Below are 23,980 nucleotides of genomic sequence, written 5' to 3' on the forward strand. Positions count from 1 at the left end.
TACCAGGATATATGTCTTGGTCTTAGTCTCATAATCCAGAGTAAAGAGCTCCAAGATCTAATTACACACTTGTGGCCATTGATTTAAATGTCCTATTTATGATAAAATGAAGGGAATTTTACGAAGGGGCCATGACCATTACATAGCCTGCATTGGTTTATTAGAGCAAGTTCAATGGTGAGCTACTAGCTTATCAAAGCCACTTCATATTTTAAGCTACATTCATTTTGAGCTAGCAAACTTTTTCAATAGTTTAGCTAAATTATATATTAACTTAATTAATTGAACTAATTTTCTATTGCTTGTTCAATCGTGGGCCAATTTAAGGTTGCTCAACCCAAGCACACATGAACCATCTTCAATGGTTTAACCACTAATTTGCAATTTTAAGCTAAATTATTGGACTTGTTCTTATACAATTTAATTTTTTTTTTTTTTTTTTTTTAATCTAATTTTTTCTCACATGTAATGTTAGGAGAGTGAATAAAGCGTTAGAGAGTGATACCAAGCCATAGTGTTATTACTGTAGGTGGTTGTGAGTAGGGATGGCAATGGGTAGGGTCTGGGTAGGGTCCGCCTGCACTTAATTCGACCCGATTTTTCTTTGACCCGTCACCGACCCGCACCGCATGGTCTAAAATTTGAGGACCCATACCCGGACCCTGGGGTAAGGGTAGAGGTCTGCCCTCATGGGGCCCGAGTTTATTGGCTTTAAGAATAAGATTAATTAATACATGTGGTCTATAATATTAAAAAAAAAAATCATACTACTTTAACACTATGAGTTTATTAATCTTCCGTTAATGGTGGTTGTCGGCCGCCGGCTATTAGAGAGGTGGTTGCCAGTCGCGTATCAGTGCTGTGGTGGTGGTTTTCTTGTGTCAGTGGTGGAATGGTGGTATTGTTAGAATAGTTTGTTGGGTTTTATCACTTTATGGGATGAGGGGAGAGAAAGAGACTTTAGTTGGGTTTCTACAGTCTGTCAGTATGAATTCAGAAAAGTTGTAATTTTGATTTTTTTTTTCTTTAATAAAGGGTCTAAGGGTCGGGGTATGGGTCTCATAACTTAGACCCGAACCCGAAATATTTTCTTAAGACCCAAACCCGACCCATACCCATTGGGTCTGAAAAAATGAGACCCATACCCGACCCATTAGGGTCCGACCCTCAGGGTCTGGGTCGGGTATGGGTCTCATTTTTTCAGACCCAATGGGTATGGGTCGGGTTTGGGTCTTAAGAAAATATAGACAGGGATATTTGTCTATAACTATAGATGAGCCAAATATTCACCTACTTTAAGCGAAACGGACTAAATGTCACCATCTTAACGCCAAATGTCACCAGTACCATTTCCATGATATAAACTACCTGTTGTAGCTTAGGAAATGACACTGGTGACATTTGACGTTAAGGTGGTGACATTTGACCCGTTTTGCTTAAAGTGAGTGGATATTTGGCCCATTTTGCTTAAAGTGAGTGGATATTTGGCCCGTCTACAGCTATAAACGGATATGCGCCGTCTATAATGAAAATTTGTGAGTGTATGGTTACCAGCGCATATGCATATATATTATCTGGTGGCATTCGTTTAGTAGTCTTTGATCATCATCATCAATTTTAATGGTTATAGTTGAAGAAGGCAAAATGAGATGGGTTACAGGCAATTGTCTTTCATCTTCTTCTCTGACCTTATATGGTGGCCCTCTAGTCTGCCTACATAACATTTTGTTTTGTTTTAGTCCCACCACTATGCATTCCTCCAATACAATAATACATTACATGCATTTCATTTGTAATTTGGTACTCCATCCTCTAACAAAAATACTACCGTCTCCCCGGAGGACGGTACTTCTCACACACAAATACAATCCAGCTAAGTGGAATATTATAATGGCTTGTGTGTGAGGAGTATCGTCCTCCGGGAAGACGGTAGAATTACTCTTCCTCTAATGCCCCTTTAACAGTTTCCAGACCTCTCCTTGTGTTTCTCAAATCTGTATTGCCTCTTTAATTCGTTATACACCACACTTTAACATACTAGTTCCTTGATAAAAGAAAATTCTATACAAAGATGGGTTGTCCTTCGACCTAAAGACAAACTTATAGTAGTGGAAAATCAAGCATTGTAAATTTGGTTAATTACTCAAGACATGAACGAATGATGATATCTAAAATCTATCGACATACACACCACAGATTCACACGTACGTGACTACGTGCTACTAGAAATTTACAGTAGCCCGATTGCCTCATGTTAAACTACATCCACAAAAAGGGAAAAAAATGACAAAATGGTTTAAAATTGAAGAAAGGATGAGGTAGATTATGATGTCATAAAGTCCAACTAATAAGGACATAAATTGGATGGATGGTCCATTATTATTATATTCCCTTGGGTAGGACTACTACTGTAGGAGGAGGAGGACCTATCACCTCTGCATGAATAAAAGGCAATTGCAAGGTTGGATCCATTATCTCATCATACTACATATATACATACTACTGCATAATGTGCTCGCTTAATATAACATACTTCAACATACGTAGTATACAGTTTAATTAATATGGGTTTTTATAACATGTGCCCTTAGGGCACATGGTAATAAGTTAAGTATAGAAAGATTTTCAACATTATATTACAAATTATGGTAAATATGAGTTTTATCTCTAATTTGTCATGATATATTCTCATCAAACCTTCCCTAATTAGCTTATTATCATGTACCCTAAGGGCACATGTTAGAAAATCCGAATTAATATAGTACTGAGTAGGATAATTATAATTTATAATATAAATAGTATACAAGTTTGTCCATACTCAACTTCTTAACCCTCACTGCTAGCTACTTTCATTTTATGATGATACTGCCTCTTTTATCCATTTTCTGTGTTTTGCAACTCCAAATATCCAGTGCTACAAATGAGTTAACCTATGAAGAATGGTTACATTGGAACGTTAAAAATCAGCACCGGAGGAGCAGGGTCACTCTGGAACAAGTAGAGGGAGTCACAACCAAGGTGTTGGATGTGAGGCTGGAAAATGCTGAGAGTAATCCAACAAGGTTGATAATTAACCAAGACGGGAGTGGTGATTATACTAGTATTGCCCAAGCACTCAATACCATTCCTCCCAATAACACTCGCAGATTCCTTCTTCATATCGCTCCTGGTCTTTATAGGTATGCTACTACATATATATACTCCCTCGTTAGTCTAATTCATTTATTTGCTTTCTATAGCCTGTCTTTTTTATGAGATACTCGTATATAACCAAAGCCAAATAAATAATTGGGATTAAAGGAATACATATTTGAGTACTCGGTATTTGTTTATATTTACGCCAGATAAGCTCACGTCTCAAAAATGACGTCAAAACTTGATAAAACCCAAGTATTAAATGAAATAAAGTGTAATTATCCCTTGATTCAAGAATTGCTGAGTGCGTCAAGTAGTGCAAATATAGGACCGACAACTAACTTAACAGTAGTTCAAATTCAAAATCCATGCCATCTGTCAGCTTACAGAATACTAATTTAATAAAACAACAAAGCCATAAACGATACTGGGTAGTATTTAATTTGCCAATTCTCATATGATTGTCTCAAGTGTACTCTGACTACTACACCATTAAGTCATTAACCAACCAATGGACCCTTATGTCCAGTATGAGACGATTCGTGCAAAGTTAAACTATGTTCCATGGTGTCCAACAGAGATGGACTTATATACTCATGTTGCAGATTGCATGTCTATATTAGTATTTAAATCCCCCTATATAGTACGGAGTAATATTAAACTAGTTGTATGCCCCCTCTCTTACCCCCCCAAAAAAAGAGAAAAAAACTGACAAGGAATCCTGAATTTTGACGTGCTGACGGAAAATACGGAAGGGAGAAGATACACATTCCAAAAATAAAGCCCTTCATAAGTTTTGTGGGGGACGTAAACAACCCACCAACCATCACGGGAAATGACACTGCCTCTATCACCCGTGGAGCCGGTTCTACTTTCAACACTTTCCAGACTGCTACCGTTGGCGTGGACGCCGATTACTTCATCGCTCTCAATATCATTTTTCAGGTACCCTTTCCTCGACACTCTTTTATTTCCACTCTTCTTTGTTTTTTAAATGTAGATAGTGTAATATGGATTGTATGTTCATTTAATTGTGTTGTAAATGGCACTCCGTGTAGAACACGGCACCACATGAAGTAGGTAGGACAGGGGAGCAAGCAGTAGCTCTAAGGATATCAGGAAACAAAGCCGCCTTTTATAACTGTAGCTTCTACGGTTCACAAGACACCCTCTACGACCACAAAGGCCTTCACTATTTCCGCAATTGCTTTATTCAAGGCTCTGTTGACTTCATCTTTGGCTATGGAAGGTCCTTCTATGAGGTTTGTTTTGTTTCACTCATGGTTATGTTTTCCAGTCCACTGCAATGCAATAGCCAATAGGTGAGGACAAATTAAAGTATTTACTGTGTGATCCGATATTACGTATGGCCTCCACAGAACTGCACATTGAACTCAATAGCAAAGAAGGTGGCCTCAGTAACAGCCCAAAAGAGGAGCCCATCATCAATGTCAAGTGGTTTTTCATTCAAGGACTGCAGCGTCACTGGGAGTGGACTGGTATACTTGGGAAGGGCATGGGGAGATTACTCTAGGGTCGTCTTTACTTTCACTTTCCTCGACAAACTTGTGCTCCCTCAAGCCTGGAGCAACTGGGGCAACCCTCTTCGAAATTTGTATCTTCTTCTCTCTCCTCAGTCCTCTCATCTCTTAACTAATTTACCATTCACCTACGTGCAGCACTTCTAACTCCACCTTTTTGTGCTACTAATAAATTGCCGCAGGACAGTGTACTACGGGGAATACAAATGCAGTGGACCTGGATCTAACATGACAGGAAGGGTACCTTGGGCTCGGGCTCTTACTGATGAAGAGGCTCAGCCTTTTGTTGGCACTCATTTTGTGGAGGGCGATTCTTGGCTCGTCACCCCATTTACCTAATACCCTGAATATATCCCTTACCACAAACTCACATATCCTAAATCATAAGTAATAACTCTTGGAAACATTTAAGTATTGGTTTGTGAACTAAGATAGAGGAAGAGCTGAAGAATATTACACACATTTAACCAATTCTGAATATTCAGCTCGTTTATGTTTACCTTATATGATTACTTGCTATTCAAAATAATTGCAATTTGTTAAAAATTGTCACTCTACTGTCTATGTCTTTCAACTCTGAAAACCATAGTTCGGAATTTAGGAATGGGCGGCATTGCTATGCTCCTCACGTGACTAACAGTTCTTGAATCACTACCTGACCATTTCTAACCAAGCAAATACTTCATATATCTTGTTTTGTTATATCATAGACTTGGTGAGTTTTGTTTGATGCATGCTTTCAATATATGCATAACAAGACCACATTGTCTCCTACTCTTTTGTGAAAGTAAACTAGCTTGCTTCACTGCTCCCTCTCATTAACCCCAAAGCCCTAACTAGATCCAGTTGTATTATATGGCTAAATATTACTGTTCAGAATATTGTTCTAATTGACTTATTCCTCCTATGTTCCGGAAAAGTAGAATACTCCATATAAATAGTAGGCTGCAGATGATAAGTTGCTTGAAATACAACTCAGATTTTCTATATGAAGCTCAGTCAGACAGCCATTCCTGCCTTTCTCTGATTGTATACAATCGAGTATAGGAAAACATAGGCTTATAGGATAGGATAGTCCCCCTCCCATACATTAAAGCTATTTTAACGCGTCAATCTTATAACTTTCTCTATATGGTGAAGTTAGCCACAAGTGTAAGATTTTAATACACTGCACTATGTATCTGTAGATCAGCTATTTACTAACAAAATTTGAAGGTAAGGTATTTAACCATCGAAATAAAAGATACCTTTGTCCGAAAACTGCCAGAAGTGGATGTCATCAGGAGAAACAGGCCTGTTAACCACCTATCACAGATGCACTTCGCCAACCCAGTGAGCATATCATCGCAATTCTTCATGCCCAGGTTCTACAGTATCATTATTTGTCACTGAGCCTTGAGTGTTGTCAGGAGCTTCCTTACTAAAATTCTCCTGGGAAGTATCAGAAGAGGAACTAGATTCTTCCCCGTTCTTTACCGGTTTCTCTGCCTTTGGCTTTGGTTTTGGAATTCTATCTATATTTGCAACCTGAAAACAATATAAACCATTATTGAGAAGCTACATATGGCACCACAAGGCAGAGAGTAACTATTCATCTTCCATCTCATTTCACTGCTTAATATAACATTACCTTTGCCTGAAGATCGGCGGCCAGCTTTTGATAAACTTCCTCCGATGTGAAAACAGCCACACTTGAAGCAGGAGACCTATGACAATACACGCATTAAAAATCCTAAAGCATCAATTCTTGCGCTAGACAAAACTCTGAAAGGCACAAAAGCGACCTATTTGCTGCTTCATATAAGACTTTAATACAACAGCAGGAGAGACACTGACACTGCCAATCTATCTAAAGGAGAACAAGAATGTGCGGGCTATTAAGGAACTAAAATTCCCAGAAGCACACTTCTTTAGGGACAGACAACAATCAAACTGCGGATTCGATATATTCCAAGCCAAATATTTATAGCTTCAAATAATAAGACTCTCTCCAATGTGAACTACTTTTTGTGTCGCCAAGATGTTTTTAACCTTTCAGTAGAGCATAGGTTTCACATAATCTCTTTAGGAACAGGAGGAAATAAAGTATGCAGTAATATGCAAAAAACGCAATTCACTCTGCGGGACCAGTGGCAACTGTTGTGTGACGTTTGTTCTCTCTCAAGTTTAGACAAAAATATTACTCCATATACTTGGTTACGAATAATTTAGAGAACCGGTAGACACAAAGCTTACTTGTCTTGTTCAGCTTGCTTCTCGTCCAGCCACTTCCTGAAATGATCAGCATGACTCAAAATCTGCAAGTTCAGAAGTAATTTGCAGCCAATTATAAGATTGCATGAGAATGCTGCCCAATAATCTGTACTCAGCCAAATGAAGCGTATAATAAAAAACCATAGCCAGCATTTCGTCCAACGTATAAACCTGATCATCATCAACCTTAATAGCCGCAAGTCCTCTAGAATCTTGTACAATTTGGTATTGCAGGTAGTAAGAGTCAATAAATCTGCTGGTGTGATGATAAGGTTTGGAAATAAGGTCGCGAAATTGAGCGTAAACTTTGTGAGGATATCGCGCAATTAATCCGGCTGCTTCTTCACCGATAAGTCGATTTCCGGAGTGAAATGCGATTAAATGAGGAGACTTTCGTTAATGGCGACGGAAATTGGAGGAAGGCCTGGTTTCAAGTTGATGATACCTACTTTGAGCCATTCTGAACCAAGATCAATGCTCATCACTGCTGATTCTAATCTAATTGGGATTACAGACAATATTATAATTAACACAATTCCTAACCGAATTAACATGCTTGCTTGATAGATACTACTTGATTATTCTAGTGGAAGGAGCTCTTGAAAGATTTAAGCAGGGGTTTTATTGTCAGGTCTGATACCGCTGGGTGACGCTATTTCATTTTCGTCCCGTCTTTTTAAGCCGGGAAGGTTGAAAAATGCCAGCTCGGATTAATTAATATTAATGTCATATAACCAATAAAATCAGTACAGGTGGAGTAACTGACACGTCAGCTGGAAGGAAATTGAGTTTCTGTTTTTTCTTTTTTCTGCATTAACAAGCTGATTTGAGTTCTTCCCCCTTTTGGCGCTCGAACCAATTTCTGGGGTATAAAACAAACCCTAATTTTGACTCGCGCTAATTCAAAATCTTTCCTCAATTTCATCCAATTCGTAATCCAGAAAACATCGGATGGATGCGAAGGACATACTAGGAATACCTAAAAATGGGAATATACATCATCCAGCTGAGAAGAAATCTAAACCTCCAAAAGAACATCATCGAAAGCCTGATGGCATATCTCGCGAGGTCTGCTATTTTACTACTCTTTGTTTTGTATTATTGTTTAATTTGATTGATTGATTGATTGAGAATGAATGAATGAATGAATTGTGAATAGGTGTACATGCTTACTGGCGGAGTCGCCCCTTTGATGCCTGCCATTGACACTTCTCAACTCAAAAAGCGACCGCCTTCCGATGAAAAGGTCCGTCTTTCCTCTTTTATCTACACTATTCTCTTCCTTATCTAACTGCTGCTATGCTATCCCTTCATTTCAACTGAATTCTTGTTTCGTCTTTATCCATGTCACATCAGGTTACCTGGCAGTGGTTGTCTTTCAAAAACTCGGCTCGCAAAGATGACTTGGAACTTTACCATTGGGTATTCTTTTTCTTCCATTTGCTTAAGGTAAATGAATATGGAACACATGTGAGTACTAATGAAATTTTGGTTTCGCTTTTAGGTCAGAGTTGTTAACGGTGTCCCCCCAACTGGTGATTACCCTTTCGCCAAGTATAATAAGGTATGCAAATCCACCAATTAAAACATTGCCAATTTGTTTCCCAGCTGAATTTTTAGAACCTGAGTCCTGAGTGCCCTCGGATTTTGTTTCACAATTAAAATGGTGTTTGGCACTTGGATTTGCTGATGTTCTTCACTCCTTCCTAATTTTGTGTGTTTGCGTGGATCTTGCAGTCGGTTGATGTTATAAGATATACAGATGAAGAGTATGAGAAGTACTTGACTAATCCTGTAGGTATCTTTTGAGCTTTCCGCTATCTTGTGCATGTTTTATATCTTAATGATTTTGCCTAAACATTTTTGTCCACCTCATAAAGCCTATAAGGCTTTGTATAAGAGTTCTTTTTTTTTTTGTAATGTATCTGTAAAATGTGTTATGGTTCCTGAGGTTTTTCATTTTGCTAGAAATGGACCAAGGAAGAAACAGATACATTGTTTGACCTATGTGAAAGGTTCGATCTTCGGTTTGTAGTAATAGCCGATAGGTTTCCTTCGCCTCGGACCATGGAGGAATTGAAGGATCGGTACTACTGTGGTATTTGACTAATCTAATGATACCAATGTGACCGACTACTTCTTTCCCACACCCTTTTTATTTGACTCCTGTTTTTTGCTTGCCTACAGTATCTCGTACGATATTGATCGCCAGAGCTCCAACTCCTGCTGAGGTATCAGGGCATCCACTGGTGAAGGTATGCCTAAATCCTTCTTGTGATTTTTGACTTGGAGTAAGACTATCATTTTCCCGTGTACTTCTCTCCCACTTGAATGATACTAAAGTAAGTCTGTTCTCTTTTATGTTTTTAGGAACCATACAATGCACAACAGGAAACTGAACGCAAGCGTGCTTTATCGATGGTCTTATCTCAATCTAAGCATCAAGAGCGCAAAGATGCTGAGGTTTAAATTTGTTTACAAAATTTTGGTGAAAAGAGTTTTTCTGCGACATTTAGAATTTTTACCTTGAATGATACTAAAGTACATCTGTTTTCTTCTGTGATTTCATCATGTGTGCATCGTTTTGCAGGTTCTTGCTGAAGCCAAAAGAATTCATGAGTTACGTATGTTGTCTAAGGTATGTTACGAGTTTACTGTCTCCACAATGTGGCTTTTGTGTATTGTGTAATTAAATGAGTCATGTTGAATTTTTGTAGTTTAAGCTCCTGCCTGTTATTAGGATGAACTACATGATTATATTTTATGCTTTTTTGTCCTTGTATAGCTTGAATGTTAAATATGCTTAAGCTCAATTGAGAATCTGTGAGTTATTTGTTTGAACTAGTTATCTGGAAACTTCTGCAACTTCTAAATTCTAATTTCAGAACGTTGTGCCTAATATGATTGAGGACTTATCGAACAGAATGCATACATCGTATGTAAAGATAAGGTGTGAGCACGAATCCTCTTCAGACCTGCAAAATGTTGGATATACTGGTCTAGACTTTTAGGAGTTGTTGAATATTTCTTCCGTGACTTCCATCCCAAACTTATAGATTACTTTTATTTTGGCCTCATTATTAATGATGGTAGGTGATGTAACATAAATGCCTATATTCAGTTAAAATGTTCCCTTCCTGCATGACTCTTTTAAAAAAGTTTTTTTTGAAAAGGTTCCAATATGCATATTTTGATTCAGACCAGTTGAATCTACTTAGTCTAGAGGTGGTCACTGGTCAGGCGATCGCAATTCTCTATGGCATTATAGTAAAATGAGTTGTTTATAAACTGAACTTGAGTTTGTGCCCTCGGCTGCTTGTATATAATAGTGATTTGAAGTTTGTCCTATAAAGTTACCGTTAAGAGTGTATAAATTTGATTTCTGAATATTGCTCTCCAGAGTGCAGAAGATGATAAACCATCAGCAAAAGATGTTGCTGCAGAACATACTGATCTTGCTCCTGATGAAGTATCACCATCTGCATCTGCTGCAGCAATTGCTGCAGTAGACACTACAACTATTCCAGCCTCTGTTCGTATGGTAAGTTTCAAAATCTTTGTCCTTTCGGAATTCCCCGTTGCTTGGTGATTTGTAATTTAGTATCCTTCCTTTAATAGTTTGTAACATGTTATCTTTCCTCTTGTTTCGTTCAATACTTATAGAGTTATAGCTGACCGTTATCTGCTCTTTTAGCCAATGCCTTCTACAGTTCATTTTATATATTTTTGTGAAATTCGGACAAGTGAGCATTTAACTTAAGACTGTAAACGCATTTCAGTTGCAGGTCTACTTGAGGTCTTATGCTTTAGATAAAATGGTGGAGGCTGCAAACTCAACGGCTGGCCCTAGGTCCATCAAACGGGTTGAGGAGGCTTTACAAGATCTTGGGGTTTGTCCTTATTTCTTTTTCTTAGGACTTGCATTTTTTGTCTAGGTAGTTATACATTTGCAGAGGTATACATTCTTAAGCATCATTAGTGACTTAGTGTGCATTGGTTACTGCTTAAAAATTAAGCGTCTATCAAGTTCTCATTTTGAAATAACTGAATCATCTTCCAGACCACAAAATGCAGTCTGAGAGCTATGCTTCACCTGGTGTTGATTGTTATCATGCTAAATTGCTACTTTTGAAGTACATATCGTGCCTGATTGTCACTTCTGTTGTCTAAGCTTACATGTCCGTCTATATTACATATACAATTTGGCTCAAGGATGCATTGACTGGATTTTATCCGGAGAGTTGGCAAAAGTTGTGCAATTTGCTTGTCTTAAATTTTAAAAAGTATTAAATAAGAGTTGTTCTCCTTGCTTGCTAATTCGCACAATGTCTAATGAATTCCTTGTGCTGAAAGCTCAAAAATAGAAGCAACCCATGCTAGACATGTAGGAGCTTGATCATCAGCAAGGTGATCCTTTCTCACAGATTGATAGGGATTATATAGAGCAAAAAGGAGTTATTAAGGCTTTCGAGCAAACTGGGAATTTATCTGGCCCTAGTTTGATGATGTGTTTGACTCATCTATCATATTGTTCGAACTTATGATCATTTTGTTTCTTTCTTGTTAATATTTGAATAAGATGAAATTGGTTTCTTTCTTTCAGGTTAATTTGAAACCAAAGGTTCCAACGAAAGCTGTTTGTGCAGAGCATCTTGAGCTAAGAAAGGAGATACTGACTTTACTGAATCTCCAGAAGCAGGTACTTCACTGACTGAGATTGCACATTTCATTTTATCTTGTCCCTTCACCAACTTATTTTCTGTATATGCTAATATTAGTTGCAGTACAAAGCAGCGGACGGGTCATCTTACCGTGATGGCGCATATGCTGATACACCAGGGACACCCAAGGTACGGAATTAATTTGTCATGCTGTTTTTAGCTACATAGTACTCCATATAAGCTATATACTGTTATAGATGGAGTTACAAGTATATTTTGACTTATGATACGTGGATTTATACCATTTTCTTACTCGAACTTACATTTTGGTATTTATCTGTTTAACAGCGCCGTGTTGGCGATCAAGACCGCCCTTTTATTCCCGATGCATTGAATTTTGGAGGTAATCATTTACAAGTTCGCATTTGCCTATTTTTCTTGGCAGAATCAGTGAAGGGGAGGCTCTTTGTGCAGAGGAACTAATTATTACTCCTTAATCTTATGACAGGTGATAGAGTTGGCAAAAAGGATCAGAAAAGAAAGGTCTTAAAAATCTGTCTTATTCATTTGTGTATAATTATGCTGTTTTCCCTGCAGGTTTCATTAGCTTAACGAAAGAGTTTCTTATTTTATAATTGTGACTTGTAGGGTCCTGGAAGACCACCAGATGCTCCTTCATCTCCTGCAACAAAAAGGGCTCGTAAATTCAAAGTAGATGGATGATCAAGCTAAGGTACAGCAATTCTTTGTTCTGAATGTTTCACCTCATCTTATGACATTGGTGTCTTTTGTCTTAGTGTAAAAAAGGATTAAAAACATGTTTGGAATAATACAAAAGCTTAGTGAATTCTGTGTCCGATCAATAGTTGGTGGTTCGGTTGCTTATGCAGATAGGCTGATTTGAAGTCGAGTTGCATCGAAACCGTGTGAAAAGCTTCAGATCCTTGCTAACAATGACGAAGGCTTAGCATATTTTCTGTTTTATATGGCTTGTGTTTTAGTTCAGCCGAGTTATGACGATAAATGAGTAGATTTGGTGTAATTTTATGCATATCAAAATCGTAATGTCCATACATGAATCTCGTCCGCTATGCTAGAATAGCTAGTGTTAGCACTCCTCTATGAAACAGACACGAATTTGAAGCAGTTGTTCATGTAGCAAGGAATATATATCAAAATTTGAGTCATGTATTTTGAAAATATCTATTGAAGTGGAAAAGAATAGTCGATAATTATAATAACTGTATAAAATCCAGATAAACTGATGATAACGAGTTAGGAAGCTGAATGTGGCCGCAGCCCGCAAGAACAAGACCCTTTTTGGAGGCTAAGCTAGTTTCATGTATACGCGTTTGCTGACATGAGCATGATGATATCCAGTGGAGCAACTTCTATGATTTTAGGAAAGTATTTTTACCAAAAACAAACTAGTACGGAGTATGATATTAGGAAAGTACTTTAGATTTAAGAAAATCAGATATTTAGTAATAATATTATTTCTCCTAACTCAAGTATTCCACTATAAATATACGTCTCATAAACAACAAGAAGAACAAGAACACATAACAACAACAACAGGAACACGTACAAAAACAAGAAGAAGAAGAAGAAGAAGAAGAAGAAGAAGAAGAAGAAGAAGAAGAATATCATTATTTGCTGAAAAACAAAACAAAAAAGAAGAAGAATATCATTAACAACAACAATGGGACGAGTACCACACTACGTAGTAGCAGAACCAACAGAATACTTAGCCATAACAGGTTGGAGAATCCCCGACATTAAGATCGCTAAAAAGGCATTAATCCTCCCTGGCCAACGCTACGTCCGCTTCATCGTCTCCCCTCTAAACTACACCTTCGAAATACAAGCAATGAGTGCAGACAAATTCCCCTTCCTCCTTCCTGCTGTCTTCACTATCGGACCAAACGTCAACGACAAGGCGTCGCTTGTGCTCTACGCAAAAACAGTCATGAACTCGAACCACTTGAATGACCTCGTACATGGGATCATTGAGGATGAAATCCGTGCACTCGCGGCTTCCAAGACGATGGAGAAGATATTTAAACATACTAAGCACTATTTTATGATGGTTTTTTATAAGGCGCACATGAAGTTGAACCAGTTTGGGTTGGTTGTTTTTAACATAAATTTCAAGCAATTTGTTGATGTTAGAGGTCCATTGTTGGATTATGTTGATTAACTTTTATCACTTTCATCATACTCCAGTTGGTAGCATATCGTTGTAGTTTTTCCGTTGTCTTTGCCCTTATTTGTAGTAGTGAGAGTACTCACTCGATCATAGTTTCTCTGTTTGTAATTCTAACCGGTATTTGTTGTTGGTTAATCTACAATAGGCCTATAGGAACTTAGCACGCAACTAACTTTGACATGAAATTTATTTCAGTAGGTCGGCTTTACAAGATCTTGGGGTTTGTCCTTATTTCTTGTTCTCAGTTTGTATGATACTACTTTTACAAGTTGACTCGGAAATGCATTTTATTCAGAGAATCATATTGTTTCAACTGGTTGTTGTACTATCCAGATGATGAAGATTGTATTAATAATATCCAAGCTCCGATGATAAAAATTGTAAATCAAAGACAAAATTGTACAGTGGATACATTAACAATTTATGTAAGGAAAGCATATAACCTATTTAGTGAAGAGCACATTAACAATCTCTGGAAACTTTTCTCTGATAGCAGCCTTAATTCCTGAACCAATGGTGTCGGGTCCATCATATTTCACGGTGCAATCTCCTCCTTGAATTGCTATAACATCCACCTCTCCTCCATAATTCTTTATAGCAGGCCTTAGTATGTCTAAATGACGGTTAACCGCCTAAAACACCAAGACAAGGTTCATCAGGGTTAACTGTCATGCATATATATATATATATATATATATATATATATATATATATATATATGCTTGTTTCAAGGTTGGAGAGTTAAACATACATACCTCAACTGTGGTTTCATTTAGTAGCTCTGCGTTGACTTGCCTGATATCCTTGACTGCATCACCAAACTTCTCCTTGAGAACTCGCTCTATCCCCATTTTCATAGTTGTTGTAGAGCTAGGACAACTCCCACATGCACCTGCCATCCAATACAAACCACTACTACACTCACAAACCGAACCTTTATCAAGTCTGAAAGCAGCAGGCTAGATTAGAACCATATATTGTATGGAAGATATTATTATATGAACAGCTTTTCAACCTTGTAACATCTAGAGTTGAGGAAATATTAGAAGAAACAGATGCATTTCAAGTGTTGTGTTATCAACTCTCAAGGCAGCAGGCTAGATTACAACCATACATAGCTTCAATTCACCACCAAATCCCAAGTCCCCAATATACAAAGGATACAAAGTTAATAACACAAGGTTGGCACGGCACAACTGAGATTGCAAGCCAACATTTTTTACCTCTCAGAGTTGATAATCCAAGATTCCACCTTTCCCAACAATTTACCTTGGAACTTGAATCTACTAGCTAGAAACTAACAATCAAAGACTACACCTTTATTTATTATATATAAAGCTACCAAATTCATGTACAAATAGTTATACACAAGCAAAGAAATGAAAAAGATAAAAAGGATAAGAAATGAAAAAGAGGAGGGGGGAAGCTAACCTTGAAGTTGGAGGGAAATGATACCATGTTCAACAGAAACAACATCAACATTACCACCATCAGCAATTAGATAAGGCCGAACTTCTTCCAACACCAAGTCAACGTTCTCACTATTCAGCTCATATTTCTTTGATGATGAATACACCGACCCATTTGATGACGACGACGATGATGATCTAATTGCCCATCTCACAAGTTTCAATCTTTTCCCACCAAACGTAGCAAAGCATGGAGTTTTACGGGAGTTAAGTGCAAGTTTGGGGAGATTAATTGAGGGATTATTCAATAAAGTAGCTGATGATATTTGTGAAGCCATTCTAAACAAAACGGTGGAAGGTGGATCCTACAATTCCAGGATTCAGCTGCTCAAATGATAGCCTCTTTTTCGTTTAACTCACAATTTAAGGCCGTCTTAACTTAAAAACGAGTCTCATACCTGATTATTATAGAGCTCCCTCTTAACTTAAAATGATTTTCAAACCTGATTATTAATATACTTTACAAGAGGCCTCCTCAAAGACGGTCCGAATCTCGATGATCTTAAGACGGTTAATTTGTGAGTGGAAATGGGTAGAGGAGACAGGTGACCCACCCCACGCGCTTCCTTCTCTCACCCCCTTTTATGGTTTTTTATGGATAATATGGGATATTAACCACCGTGGCGCAATCTTCAGATAAATAAAAGGGATATTCATGTCATTGATAAACAATCATCGCCAAAATAGGATAATTGACGGAGGATGTTCACATCACTTACAGTCAATTATGATTAACTAACCTCAAGAAGAGTAATAAACCATATTCAAACTGTTCGACAAAACCAAAGTGGACAACCATGAGAGAATATGTATGATATTCCCCTGGTGCACCCACCAAAGTGTTTTGGCAGGCACTATGATACTAATGTGGCGTACAAAATCAATGCCGTGCCGGTGCAACTCCTCACAAGTCACAAGTCACAAGTCTTAACATAACTGGCACTGCCTCTTTGATAGAGTAATGGCATTTTCAGCTAATAGGCATATAACAACAATCTTAACATTAAGAAATCAATTGAACATATCTTTAAAAGTCATTACACGCTCAAAATTCAAACATGGAGCCAAGTCATACAAAATAATTATGAAACTATAGCATAAATTTAGGAATAGGCAGCTTCAAAAATGGCAAGTATCCATAGAAACAAAGCTCCCTTCCTCGACTAGTAGCACCCACGCGTTTCCCAATCCTAAACACCCTAGCTCTTGTTCTTGCTCTCTTCCCTATCTTTCTCACGCTTTTTGTACAGCTTCTCAAGTACCCGTTTCGCCTCACAGTTGGGGAAGTTTATCAGATCGTAATAATGTGGTGCTATATCAACAAGCCTGCTCCAGATAACAAAAAAATCTCACATTAAGAGATTGTTCCATGGATTGAGAGCATGTAGTAGAATCAAGGAGCAAATCAAAGCAATGTCGAGGGATATGAAAACTTACCATTCTCCACGAATATCAGTAACTGTACGGATGAAATTCCGACTGGTCAACACATATTCGTTGTATATGACCCACTCGGGCTTATGATCCAAGCAATTTGAAGGGTGCAGGTGAACGACCTTGAAACAGTTAAACACCAGATGGTCAAGAAATGAACTTGTTGAAGAAAAAATAATCTAGGAGAAGATTTAAAACACACAAAACAAATATAAGTATGTCAGAATCTAACTCACTTGGTTATCTTTCACGGTCAGGTAGTGTCCTGTTCTTTCCAGGTGAGCAACTTGCATGAAGTATCCTGCTAGCATCGCTTTCCTTATGTTGAGATAGTAATCTCTGCTGTTAAAGTTGGTGCTGCAGCACTTGAGGTTGTATCTAACCATAATGCGCTCTAACTGCATCCTCACGTTTTCAGCCGACTTCATAGCCCTGAAGTTGATAAAATTCTCGTAACACCAGTTTGAGTCCTCCTCTGTCATGTCATTGAGTGAAAAATAAATGAGTAATTATGATGAGCAAACAAACACCCTCGGACAAATCCCAGAATGGGCAAAACCGTACAATGGTTGAATGCAGAGAGCTTATAAAGACTTCAGTTGAGTTTTCAATTCAAAACTCTAAAAGCTCACCCCAAATCCATAGCACAATTTTGCCCACGTTTTTCGCAATAAAATAATGTTATCTAAGTTTTCGCATTATAAGGAAACAAACAGAAAAAGGGAAAAGTGACTTACGGTTCTGTTTGAAGGCGTGATATACATTCAACAGAGTGAGGTGATCCCCGTCAATGTGTCCAAACCTAGCTTTTGCTTCATCTGCAGCTTTCTGGGCCTCCCGAGGCCTCACAAAGCAATTGGGTACTAAATAAAGTAATTGTTATCACAGACGAGGCCCACGGAGGTCAGCAGATGCATAGAGGCGAGACGATACCATTTGCTTGATGAGAAAATACTGAAAAACTGGAACTATCTTCATCAGCACTTACTTAGAAACACTATGGTACATGCCAACCAAGGGCATGAAACCCAGGCTAAATAGTTGCTGATGGTGACCTATACAGACTTAAAAAGACACAATGCACATGATTTCAACCAGATGCAACGACAAACTTGGCATACTGAGCAAGTGTAACAACGTATGCCCTATGCATATATAGATTATATGTGTAAGAAGACGCTGTGTGGGCGCTGTGTGGGCATACTTTCAGACACAAACTTCGCAATACATGCAAACACCTCTGTATAACAGATGGGGACTCCATACTTTTGAATTTAAAAACAGGGAAAAGAATGTGGGGCATAAGACATGTATGTATGAATACTTCCAGGGACATTCCTTTGTCCCTTGCAAACTAAAGCAAATACTCAATAACGCAGATATGAGACTCCATGATTTTGAAATATACAATAACAGAGAAGGTTACCTGAAAGCATTGCTGAAATCGAAAGAATTTCATTGGAACAGTTGAACTCAGGACTGACAACAAGCATCTTCGCCATCTGAGGGTCCAGTGGAAATTCACTCATGATTGTGCCAAGCTTGGTCAAATTACCTTCATCATCCAATGCCCCGAGGTAATTCAGGACCTCCAATGCTCGCATCAGTGTCTCTGGGGCAGGAGGATCCATGAAATCAAAATGCACCAAATCATCAATTCCCAATTTCTTCAATGTAAGCACCGTATTTGCAAGATTAGACCGTAATATCTCTGGATAAGTCTGAGGCTGGAGGTCATTATGGAAACTTTTCTCTGTGTACAACCTGAAGCATTTTCCTGGTTGAGTTCTTCCAGCACGACCAGCTCTTTGATGTGCACTAGCCTTCGATATGGGAGAGACCAACAAGGACTCCACACGAACTCTAGGATTATACACTTTTTGTTTAGCAAAACCAGGGTCAATAACGTAAACTATACCATCGATGGTCAAAGATGTTTCTGCGATGTTAGTAGACACCACAATTTTCCTTCCAGCAGGACCTCCTTCTTTTACAGGTGGTGGAGCAGCTTCAAATATCTTCTGCTGCATTGCAGGAGGGAGAGTAGAGTACAACGGGACTACTTTTACAGGACCGACTTGATCGCCTAGGTTGGCAACTTCTTTATTGATTTTACGACATGCATCCTCTATCTCTTCCTCTCCGGTAAGAAAGACAAGAATGTCGCCAACAGGTTCACACATGTGTATCTGTACAACCGTCCGGATAGCTGCTTCTAAGTAATCTCTTTCAGGCTCTTGGGTGTAAAATATCTCCACAGGATGGAGCCTGCCAGGAACTTTCATAAGAGGTGCATCACTAAAATATCCTTGAAACTTCTCGGCTTCAAGAGTAGCACTCATAACTACCAACTTCAAGTCAGGTCTGTTTTTCAAAACTTCTTTCAAAAGTCCAAAGAGCACATCTGTAGCCAAAGTTCTCTCGTGCGCTTCATCGAGGACTATAACTTTGTATCTCTCGAGGAGTGGATCTGTCATTGCTTCTCTCAGAAGCATACCATCTGTCAAATACCTACAAACACATAGGTAACAAAGAATCTTATGGAAATGTACAACACACGAATATAAACATATAATTTGCGAAAAAAAAAGGCATACATACTTCAAAACTGTTTTTGCGCTGCTGCAGTCCTCGAACCGGATGCTATAACCAACTTCTTCTCCCAAAGTTACGTCCATTTCCTCTGCAACCCTACGGGAGACAGACATTGCCGCAACTCTACGAGGCTGTGTACAAGCAACCATCATCTTCCTTCGTTTATCAGCAGTTTCTAACTCAACTGCTTCCAGAACAAATTGAGGAATCTGCCAATGTGATTCAACCAAAGCCGTAATTGTAAATAGGGGTAAAGGATATGAACACAATCCCCGAAAAAGATCCCTACACATCCACTCAATCAAAAACAAGAGGATAAAGCTGAAGAGTATCCCTAAACTCTCTAGGCCAAAGTTATCACCTTTAACAGTTGTATGGCAAGTAATCAGGCAACTAGACTCCTACTTGTTAATTCAAAAAAAGGAAGAACTTTATCTGCAGTTAACAAGGACATCAAGAGCACCCCAAAAGTATTCACAGATCTATCCCTTCAAACATTATGTTCTAAACTCCAAAGATAACACCTTTAGCAGTTGTGATCAAAAATATTCAGCAATCAAACTCATGATTGCTAATTCACATAAAAGGACAACTTGTTCTGCTAACAATTGGGTTTCGAGAAATCCGACAAAAAAGAATTCCAACAACTAAGTCAGATCGGATGATAGAGCACAGGTAAATGAGGGTATCAATTAAAGTAAACTAGCTAAACATGAAGCAAACATCAGAATCATTGCCACTGAAAAAGAATAATTACCATTCTATTATAATTTGTCCTTGAATACAGATCACGAAAATCCCTAATACCACTATGTATGTGCTCCATAATGAATCTCTTATTGCCAATTAATAGAACACATAGAAATAATAGCGGTGGTCTACAAACAATAGCAACCTTCCGTATCATTCATTTGTTTACCCTTTTTATTCTACGGGACAAAGGATCAAACTAGAACATAATAAATACTCCTGAGTATATGGCCGCTCTTGTGAGGGGTATTTTAATCAAAGGTAAAAAAAGAAAGAAAAACAAAACTGACCTGAGTAGTTTTACCACTACCGGTTTCACCGACAAGAATAATAGTCTGATTATTCTTCAAGACATCAAGGAAATCCTTTTTCTGCTGCCAAACCGGTAAGGATTTACGCTTTTCAAGAATCTCGAAGAATCTAGCAGAATAAGGACGAAGATTCCAGGGATTAACGGAGGGATTAAGATTAGCGGCGGCGGCGTTGAACATGGTGCCGTTAGATTTAAGAAGCTTGTTGTTGTTGTTGTTACCAGGGATGGCGCTCTCATCCACGACGTCGAATAAACTAACCTTCCTCTTTCTCTCAGTCCCCATTATTGATTGATTGTTACCCTAATTTATCGCTAATTAACAAAACCAAACCAAACCCTAGGAGAGAGAAACAATAGAGGCGAAGTCAAGAGGAGAAATAGAATATGCCTTGAGGCTTTTAAGTAATGTACACACTCTCTTCTTCTCGCTTTGGTTTTTGGTAATTAAGTCGGCTTAACTCTAATTACTGGACTGGGCTACCACGCTCATATTATTATGTTTTTAAGTCCATGGGCCGACACCATCTTCGCCCACCTCATGACTCCATTTAACCGAGACTTCTTTCATGAAGATAACCCAACTCCCAGGAAACTCGACCCAACAGAACTCGAGAATTTTGCAAACCAAAACCAACCCGACTATGACCTGTAACTTGACACGACTTGATAATCAATGACCAATTTGATATTGACCCGATTAAATTGATGACCCAATAATTAGTAAGCTTAATATGAATCAAAATGAATGTGGTTTAGCGTTTTGTTTAATGCCTTTGGCGTTTAATAACGGAGTCTCTACCAAATATGCTTAAAAAGTGAAAACTAAACTTAATGGTCAAAATTTTTTAAATGTGATAAAGTAACTGGATTCGATAGTGACTCGACCCAAATATGACAATACACCATTTTGATTAAAAACTCAAGTCACATAAGACTGTAAACGCATTTCAGTTGCAGGTCTACTTGAGGTCTTATGCTTTAGATAAAATGGTCCATCAAACGGGTTGAGGAGGCTTTACAAGATCTTGGGGTTTGTCCTTATTTCTTTTTCTTTGGAATTGCACTTTTTTTTGTCTAGGTGGTTGTACATTTGCAGAGGTATACATTCTTAAACATCATTAGTGACTTAGGCCCTGTTCTTTCTAGCTTTTTAGAGTTGAACTGAGCTGAACTGAACTGAATGGAGCTGAGCTGAACAATTAACTATTCTTTTTTCTATTTTTTTTATATATACCCGTGTAATTTTGCACGGGTTCTAAACTAGTTTCTTTAGTTGATTAATAATGAATCTCGATAATGTTAAATGGGTTTAAAACCCATTTGTTCATTATTTTACGTGTTTAAACCCTTTTTTTGTTGTTTTGGTTATTAATTAATGGGTCATCACCCTTTTAGTTGATTAATAATGGATCTTGATTATGTTAAATGGGTTTAAAACCCATTTGTTCATTTTTCTTATGTATTTAAACCCTTTTTTTCTTCTTTTTTTGTTACTCCCTCCGATTCACTATGATCTTCCACATTACTTTTTGCGGAGTTTTTAAGAGGAAGGAGATTTGTGGTGGAAAATGGAGGAAAATGAAAATAAGAGAGAGAATGTGGGGTCACAAGTCATAAAAACCACAAATAATAGACTAATAAGGAAAGTGGAAGAAGTTAGTGAATTTGTCATTTTCGGAATTGTGGAAGATCTTAGTGAATAGGAGGGAGTATTAATTAATGCATGGGTCATCTTGACTATGTTAGGAGGTTGATTAATGACGATAGATCTTGATAATTTTACTTGGGTTTAAACCCTTTTGTTCAATATTTACTATTTTTTTAATGACGTGGTACAATTGTAATGTTACACAAATGGTTTGTTAATGAATGGGTTACTCGTTATTAATCAATGGGTGATAGGCTATCGCACACCTATGTAAAAATAATATTTATACCCTAGCAAAACAAATGAATGTAGTACGTAGGGGTCGAACCACAGAGAGACGGGAGTTGTTAATTAGTTGTTATGGGTTGAATTCTATCGAGGTCGGTTACGTTTGATTGATTGGTTTGCTGATTAGAAAATAATAAACTATATGATAAAAGGAGTCTAGGGAAGTCGGGTCACACATGCAAATTATGTAAATGCTTAAATTAAATATAGGAGTTGATGAAACGTTAATTGTTTAGGCTTAGAGACACCCACCTTACGGCATTAATGTCAACCATAGACCGGGTCCTAAAGAAACTCCCGTCCATGGCTAGGTCGTCCTACTACACATGCTTAGTCTAATTCAATTCCGTGCATGTGATAGAAACAAATAGACAATATTATATCAACCTAATTTAACATTTTACAAATACTTTTTATGCATGGCTCCCTTCATTCCCTAGACAAGATAAACCACTCTAACATAATGTAAATGCAAACTAAACTAATGACAAATAAAATGATGAACATAATGGAAATGTGAATAGGATTACCTTGCAATGGAAGTGAGAATGAAACTTGGAAGAACAACACTTGAAATGTAAATTGTAAATAAACTTGAATGGAAATTATATTGAAATGCTTAAGGTAAAATGTTTATAACATAAAACTAAAAGTAATTCTAATCTAAACTAAACTAAACTAAAGACTAAACTAAACTAAAACTTAGAGAGAATTTCTATGTGAAAATTGTGTAAAAAGGATGGTGTGTAAAAGTGTGTGATTAACACCCCTTATATAGGAAATAAGAGAGTAAAATTTGTAGAGGAATCCAAAATGTCATCCTAAGCACACTCTTAATTTTCTCTTCAATTCTTGAGTAATTGCCAAGAGAAATCTCATGCAAATCCTTAATGCCTCTTTAATCACTTGGTTAAATGTGATATAAGACCTTATTTTGCATTTCTCAAATTAATCCATTACTTTATCCATGCAAGTCCATGCACATCTTCCATGTTGGTCCATCATCTCTTCTTTAACTTAGCTCTTGCTTCTAATATTTGTACTTGAGTAGAATTGGGCTCATTTTAGCTCATTTTCCTACAAAACATGAGAAAACATACAAATGGAACTAGAAAGCAAATATTAGCTCATAAACACTAAAGGTAGTGCATAATACAAATATATTAGAGCTAAAATAAGAAGATAAAGTTTATATAAAATGTACTTATCAATGGGTTAATGATTTTTAATCAATGGGTTAACTAGTTTAATTACCCGTGAAATTTATGCTGCGTGTTGGTGGTGTTATGTAAACCCGGATTTGCGATCACAGTGGGCCTCAAGGAAAAAAAGGGTTCGTAAGTAAAAACAATTTTTTAATCAATACGTATACTGTCATAATATATCATCAAAGTATATATATTTTTTGTTATATATATGAGCACAACTTACTAAACTAATGCCACGGTTTATTGGTATTTTGTCACGAATATTGCTACGTTTGTTAGTGTTTTGCAACGATTATTGTTATTATTATTTCATATTAGAATGATGTGATTTTTTTCGTTTATCTCTAACGATAAACGTAGAAATTTAAAATTTAGTATGTATCTTAATTTTTGATTGTTGTTTAATTTATTTTAAAAGTAAATAGGTCAAAGTTTAATACATAGTATTTATTATGCTATTTATTTGTACTCAATGT

General features: G+C 37.5%; 4 protein-coding genes and 1 long non-coding RNA gene across 9 annotated transcripts; 2 read left to right on the forward strand and 3 right to left on the reverse strand.

The window, feature by feature from the left end:
- Window positions 1–2,733: 2,733 nt before the first annotated feature.
- LOC141591065 (putative pectinesterase 53) lies at window positions 2,734–5,228 on the forward strand. Of its 2 annotated transcripts, none has more exons than XM_074411519.1 (5): window positions 2,734–3,179; window positions 3,891–4,080; window positions 4,194–4,397; window positions 4,515–4,750; window positions 4,859–5,228. In XM_074411519.1, the coding sequence occupies exons 1-5, from the start codon at window positions 2,857–2,859 to the stop codon at window positions 5,013–5,015; spliced, it is 1,110 nt and encodes a 369-aa protein (XP_074267620.1). In that variant the 5' UTR covers window positions 2,734–2,856; the 3' UTR covers window positions 5,016–5,228. The 2 variants fall into 2 exon arrangements, with proteins under 2 accessions (XP_074267620.1, XP_074267621.1); XM_074411520.1 differs by having other exon boundaries at window positions 2,740–3,179; window positions 4,864–5,140.
- Window positions 5,229–5,781: 553 nt separating this feature from the next.
- Window positions 5,782–6,986, reverse strand: LOC141591096 (uncharacterized). The gene is made up of 3 exons (XR_012520656.1): window positions 6,912–6,986; window positions 6,307–6,382; window positions 5,782–6,203 (listed from the first exon to the last, which is right to left on the reverse strand). It is a non-coding gene; the product is annotated as an uncharacterized LOC141591096 (long non-coding RNA).
- Window positions 6,987–7,727: 741 nt separating this feature from the next.
- LOC141591045 (SWR1-complex protein 4) lies at window positions 7,728–12,790 on the forward strand. Of its 2 annotated transcripts, none has more exons than XM_074411511.1 (17): window positions 7,728–7,997; window positions 8,089–8,175; window positions 8,286–8,351; window positions 8,434–8,493; window positions 8,667–8,723; window positions 8,898–9,027; window positions 9,117–9,184; window positions 9,300–9,392; window positions 9,520–9,567; window positions 10,330–10,470; window positions 10,709–10,819; window positions 11,533–11,628; window positions 11,708–11,779; window positions 11,939–11,993; window positions 12,099–12,133; window positions 12,239–12,323; window positions 12,481–12,790. In XM_074411511.1, the coding sequence occupies exons 1-16, from the start codon at window positions 7,881–7,883 to the stop codon at window positions 12,311–12,313; spliced, it is 1,311 nt and encodes a 436-aa protein (XP_074267612.1). In that variant the 5' UTR covers window positions 7,728–7,880; the 3' UTR covers window positions 12,314–12,323; window positions 12,481–12,790. The 2 variants fall into 2 exon arrangements, with proteins under 2 accessions (XP_074267612.1, XP_074267616.1); XM_074411515.1 differs by having other exon boundaries at window positions 7,742–7,997; window positions 12,239–12,316; window positions 12,479–12,701.
- Window positions 12,791–14,103: 1,313 nt separating this feature from the next.
- Window positions 14,104–15,690, reverse strand: LOC141591085 (nifU-like protein 1, chloroplastic). Its single transcript, XM_074411528.1, has 3 exons — window positions 15,231–15,690; window positions 14,555–14,691; window positions 14,104–14,431 (listed from the first exon to the last, which is right to left on the reverse strand). Exons 1-3 carry the CDS (start codon window positions 15,544–15,546, stop codon window positions 14,243–14,245), a joined length of 642 nt encoding a protein of 213 aa, XP_074267629.1. The 5' UTR covers window positions 15,547–15,690; the 3' UTR covers window positions 14,104–14,242.
- A 556-nt stretch (window positions 15,691–16,246) lies between these two features.
- Window positions 16,247–20,775, reverse strand: LOC141591107 (putative pre-mRNA-splicing factor ATP-dependent RNA helicase DEAH2). 3 transcript variants are annotated; one of them, XR_012520672.1, is made up of 7 exons: window positions 20,338–20,775; window positions 19,304–19,506; window positions 18,129–19,213; window positions 17,440–17,656; window positions 16,939–17,177; window positions 16,706–16,824; window positions 16,247–16,594 (listed from the first exon to the last, which is right to left on the reverse strand). XR_012520672.1 is itself a non-coding variant. In XM_074411537.1 (7 exons), the coding sequence occupies exons 1-7, from the start codon at window positions 20,641–20,643 to the stop codon at window positions 16,468–16,470; spliced, it is 2,205 nt and encodes a 734-aa protein (XP_074267638.1). In that variant the 5' UTR covers window positions 20,644–20,775; the 3' UTR covers window positions 16,247–16,467. The 3 variants fall into 3 exon arrangements, 1 of the variants encoding a protein (XP_074267638.1); XR_012520668.1 differs by having other exon boundaries at window positions 17,440–17,664; XM_074411537.1 differs by having other exon boundaries at window positions 17,440–17,565.
- Between the last annotated feature and the right edge of the window lie 3,205 nt (window positions 20,776–23,980).

Source organism: Silene latifolia, chromosome 1 (assembly GCF_048544455.1).
Source record: "Silene latifolia isolate original U9 population chromosome 1, ASM4854445v1, whole genome shotgun sequence".
Taxonomy (NCBI): Eukaryota; Viridiplantae; Streptophyta; class Magnoliopsida; order Caryophyllales; family Caryophyllaceae; genus Silene; species Silene latifolia.

What these genes read in the sequence shown, in the direction of transcription:
- LOC141591065 (XM_074411519.1), top strand. Translation starts at nt 2,857, where the DNA reads ATGATGATACTGCCTCTTTTATCCATTTTCTGTGTTTTGCAACTCCAA. An exon ending in CTCTCAATATCATTTTTCAG is followed by an intron (nt 4,081 to 4,193) that starts GTACCCTTTCCT and finishes CACTCCGTGTAG; the next exon opens with AACACGGCACCACATGAAGT. An exon ending in ATGGAAGGTCCTTCTATGAG is followed by an intron (nt 4,398 to 4,514) that starts GTTTGTTTTGTT and finishes TGGCCTCCACAG; the next exon opens with AACTGCACATTGAACTCAAT.
- LOC141591045 (XM_074411511.1), top strand. Translation starts at nt 7,881, where the DNA reads ATGGATGCGAAGGACATACTAGGAATACCTAAAAATGGGAATATACAT. An exon ending in ACTTGGAACTTTACCATTGG is followed by an intron (nt 8,352 to 8,433) that starts GTATTCTTTTTC and finishes TTTCGCTTTTAG; the next exon opens with GTCAGAGTTGTTAACGGTGT. An exon ending in ATACACCAGGGACACCCAAG is followed by an intron (nt 11,780 to 11,938) that starts GTACGGAATTAA and finishes TCTGTTTAACAG; the next exon opens with CGCCGTGTTGGCGATCAAGA.
- LOC141591085 (XM_074411528.1), bottom strand. Translation starts at nt 15,546, where the DNA reads ATGGCTTCACAAATATCATCAGCTACTTTATTGAATAATCCCTCAATT. An exon ending in CATTTCCCTCCAACTTCAAG is followed by an intron (nt 14,692 to 15,230) that starts GTTAGCTTCCCC and finishes ATTGGATGGCAG; the next exon opens with GTGCATGTGGGAGTTGTCCT. An exon ending in TAAATGAAACCACAGTTGAG is followed by an intron (nt 14,432 to 14,554) that starts GTATGTATGTTT and finishes TTGGTGTTTTAG; the next exon opens with GCGGTTAACCGTCATTTAGA.
- LOC141591107 (XM_074411537.1), bottom strand. Translation starts at nt 20,643, where the DNA reads ATGGGGACTGAGAGAAAGAGGAAGGTTAGTTTATTCGACGTCGTGGAT. An exon ending in TCACGCCTTCAAACAGAACC is followed by an intron (nt 17,178 to 17,439) that starts GTAAGTCACTTT and finishes ATGACATGACAG; the next exon opens with AGGAGGACTCAAACTGGTGT. An exon ending in TGACCGTGAAAGATAACCAA is followed by an intron (nt 16,825 to 16,938) that starts GTGAGTTAGATT and finishes AACTGTTTCAAG; the next exon opens with GTCGTTCACCTGCACCCTTC.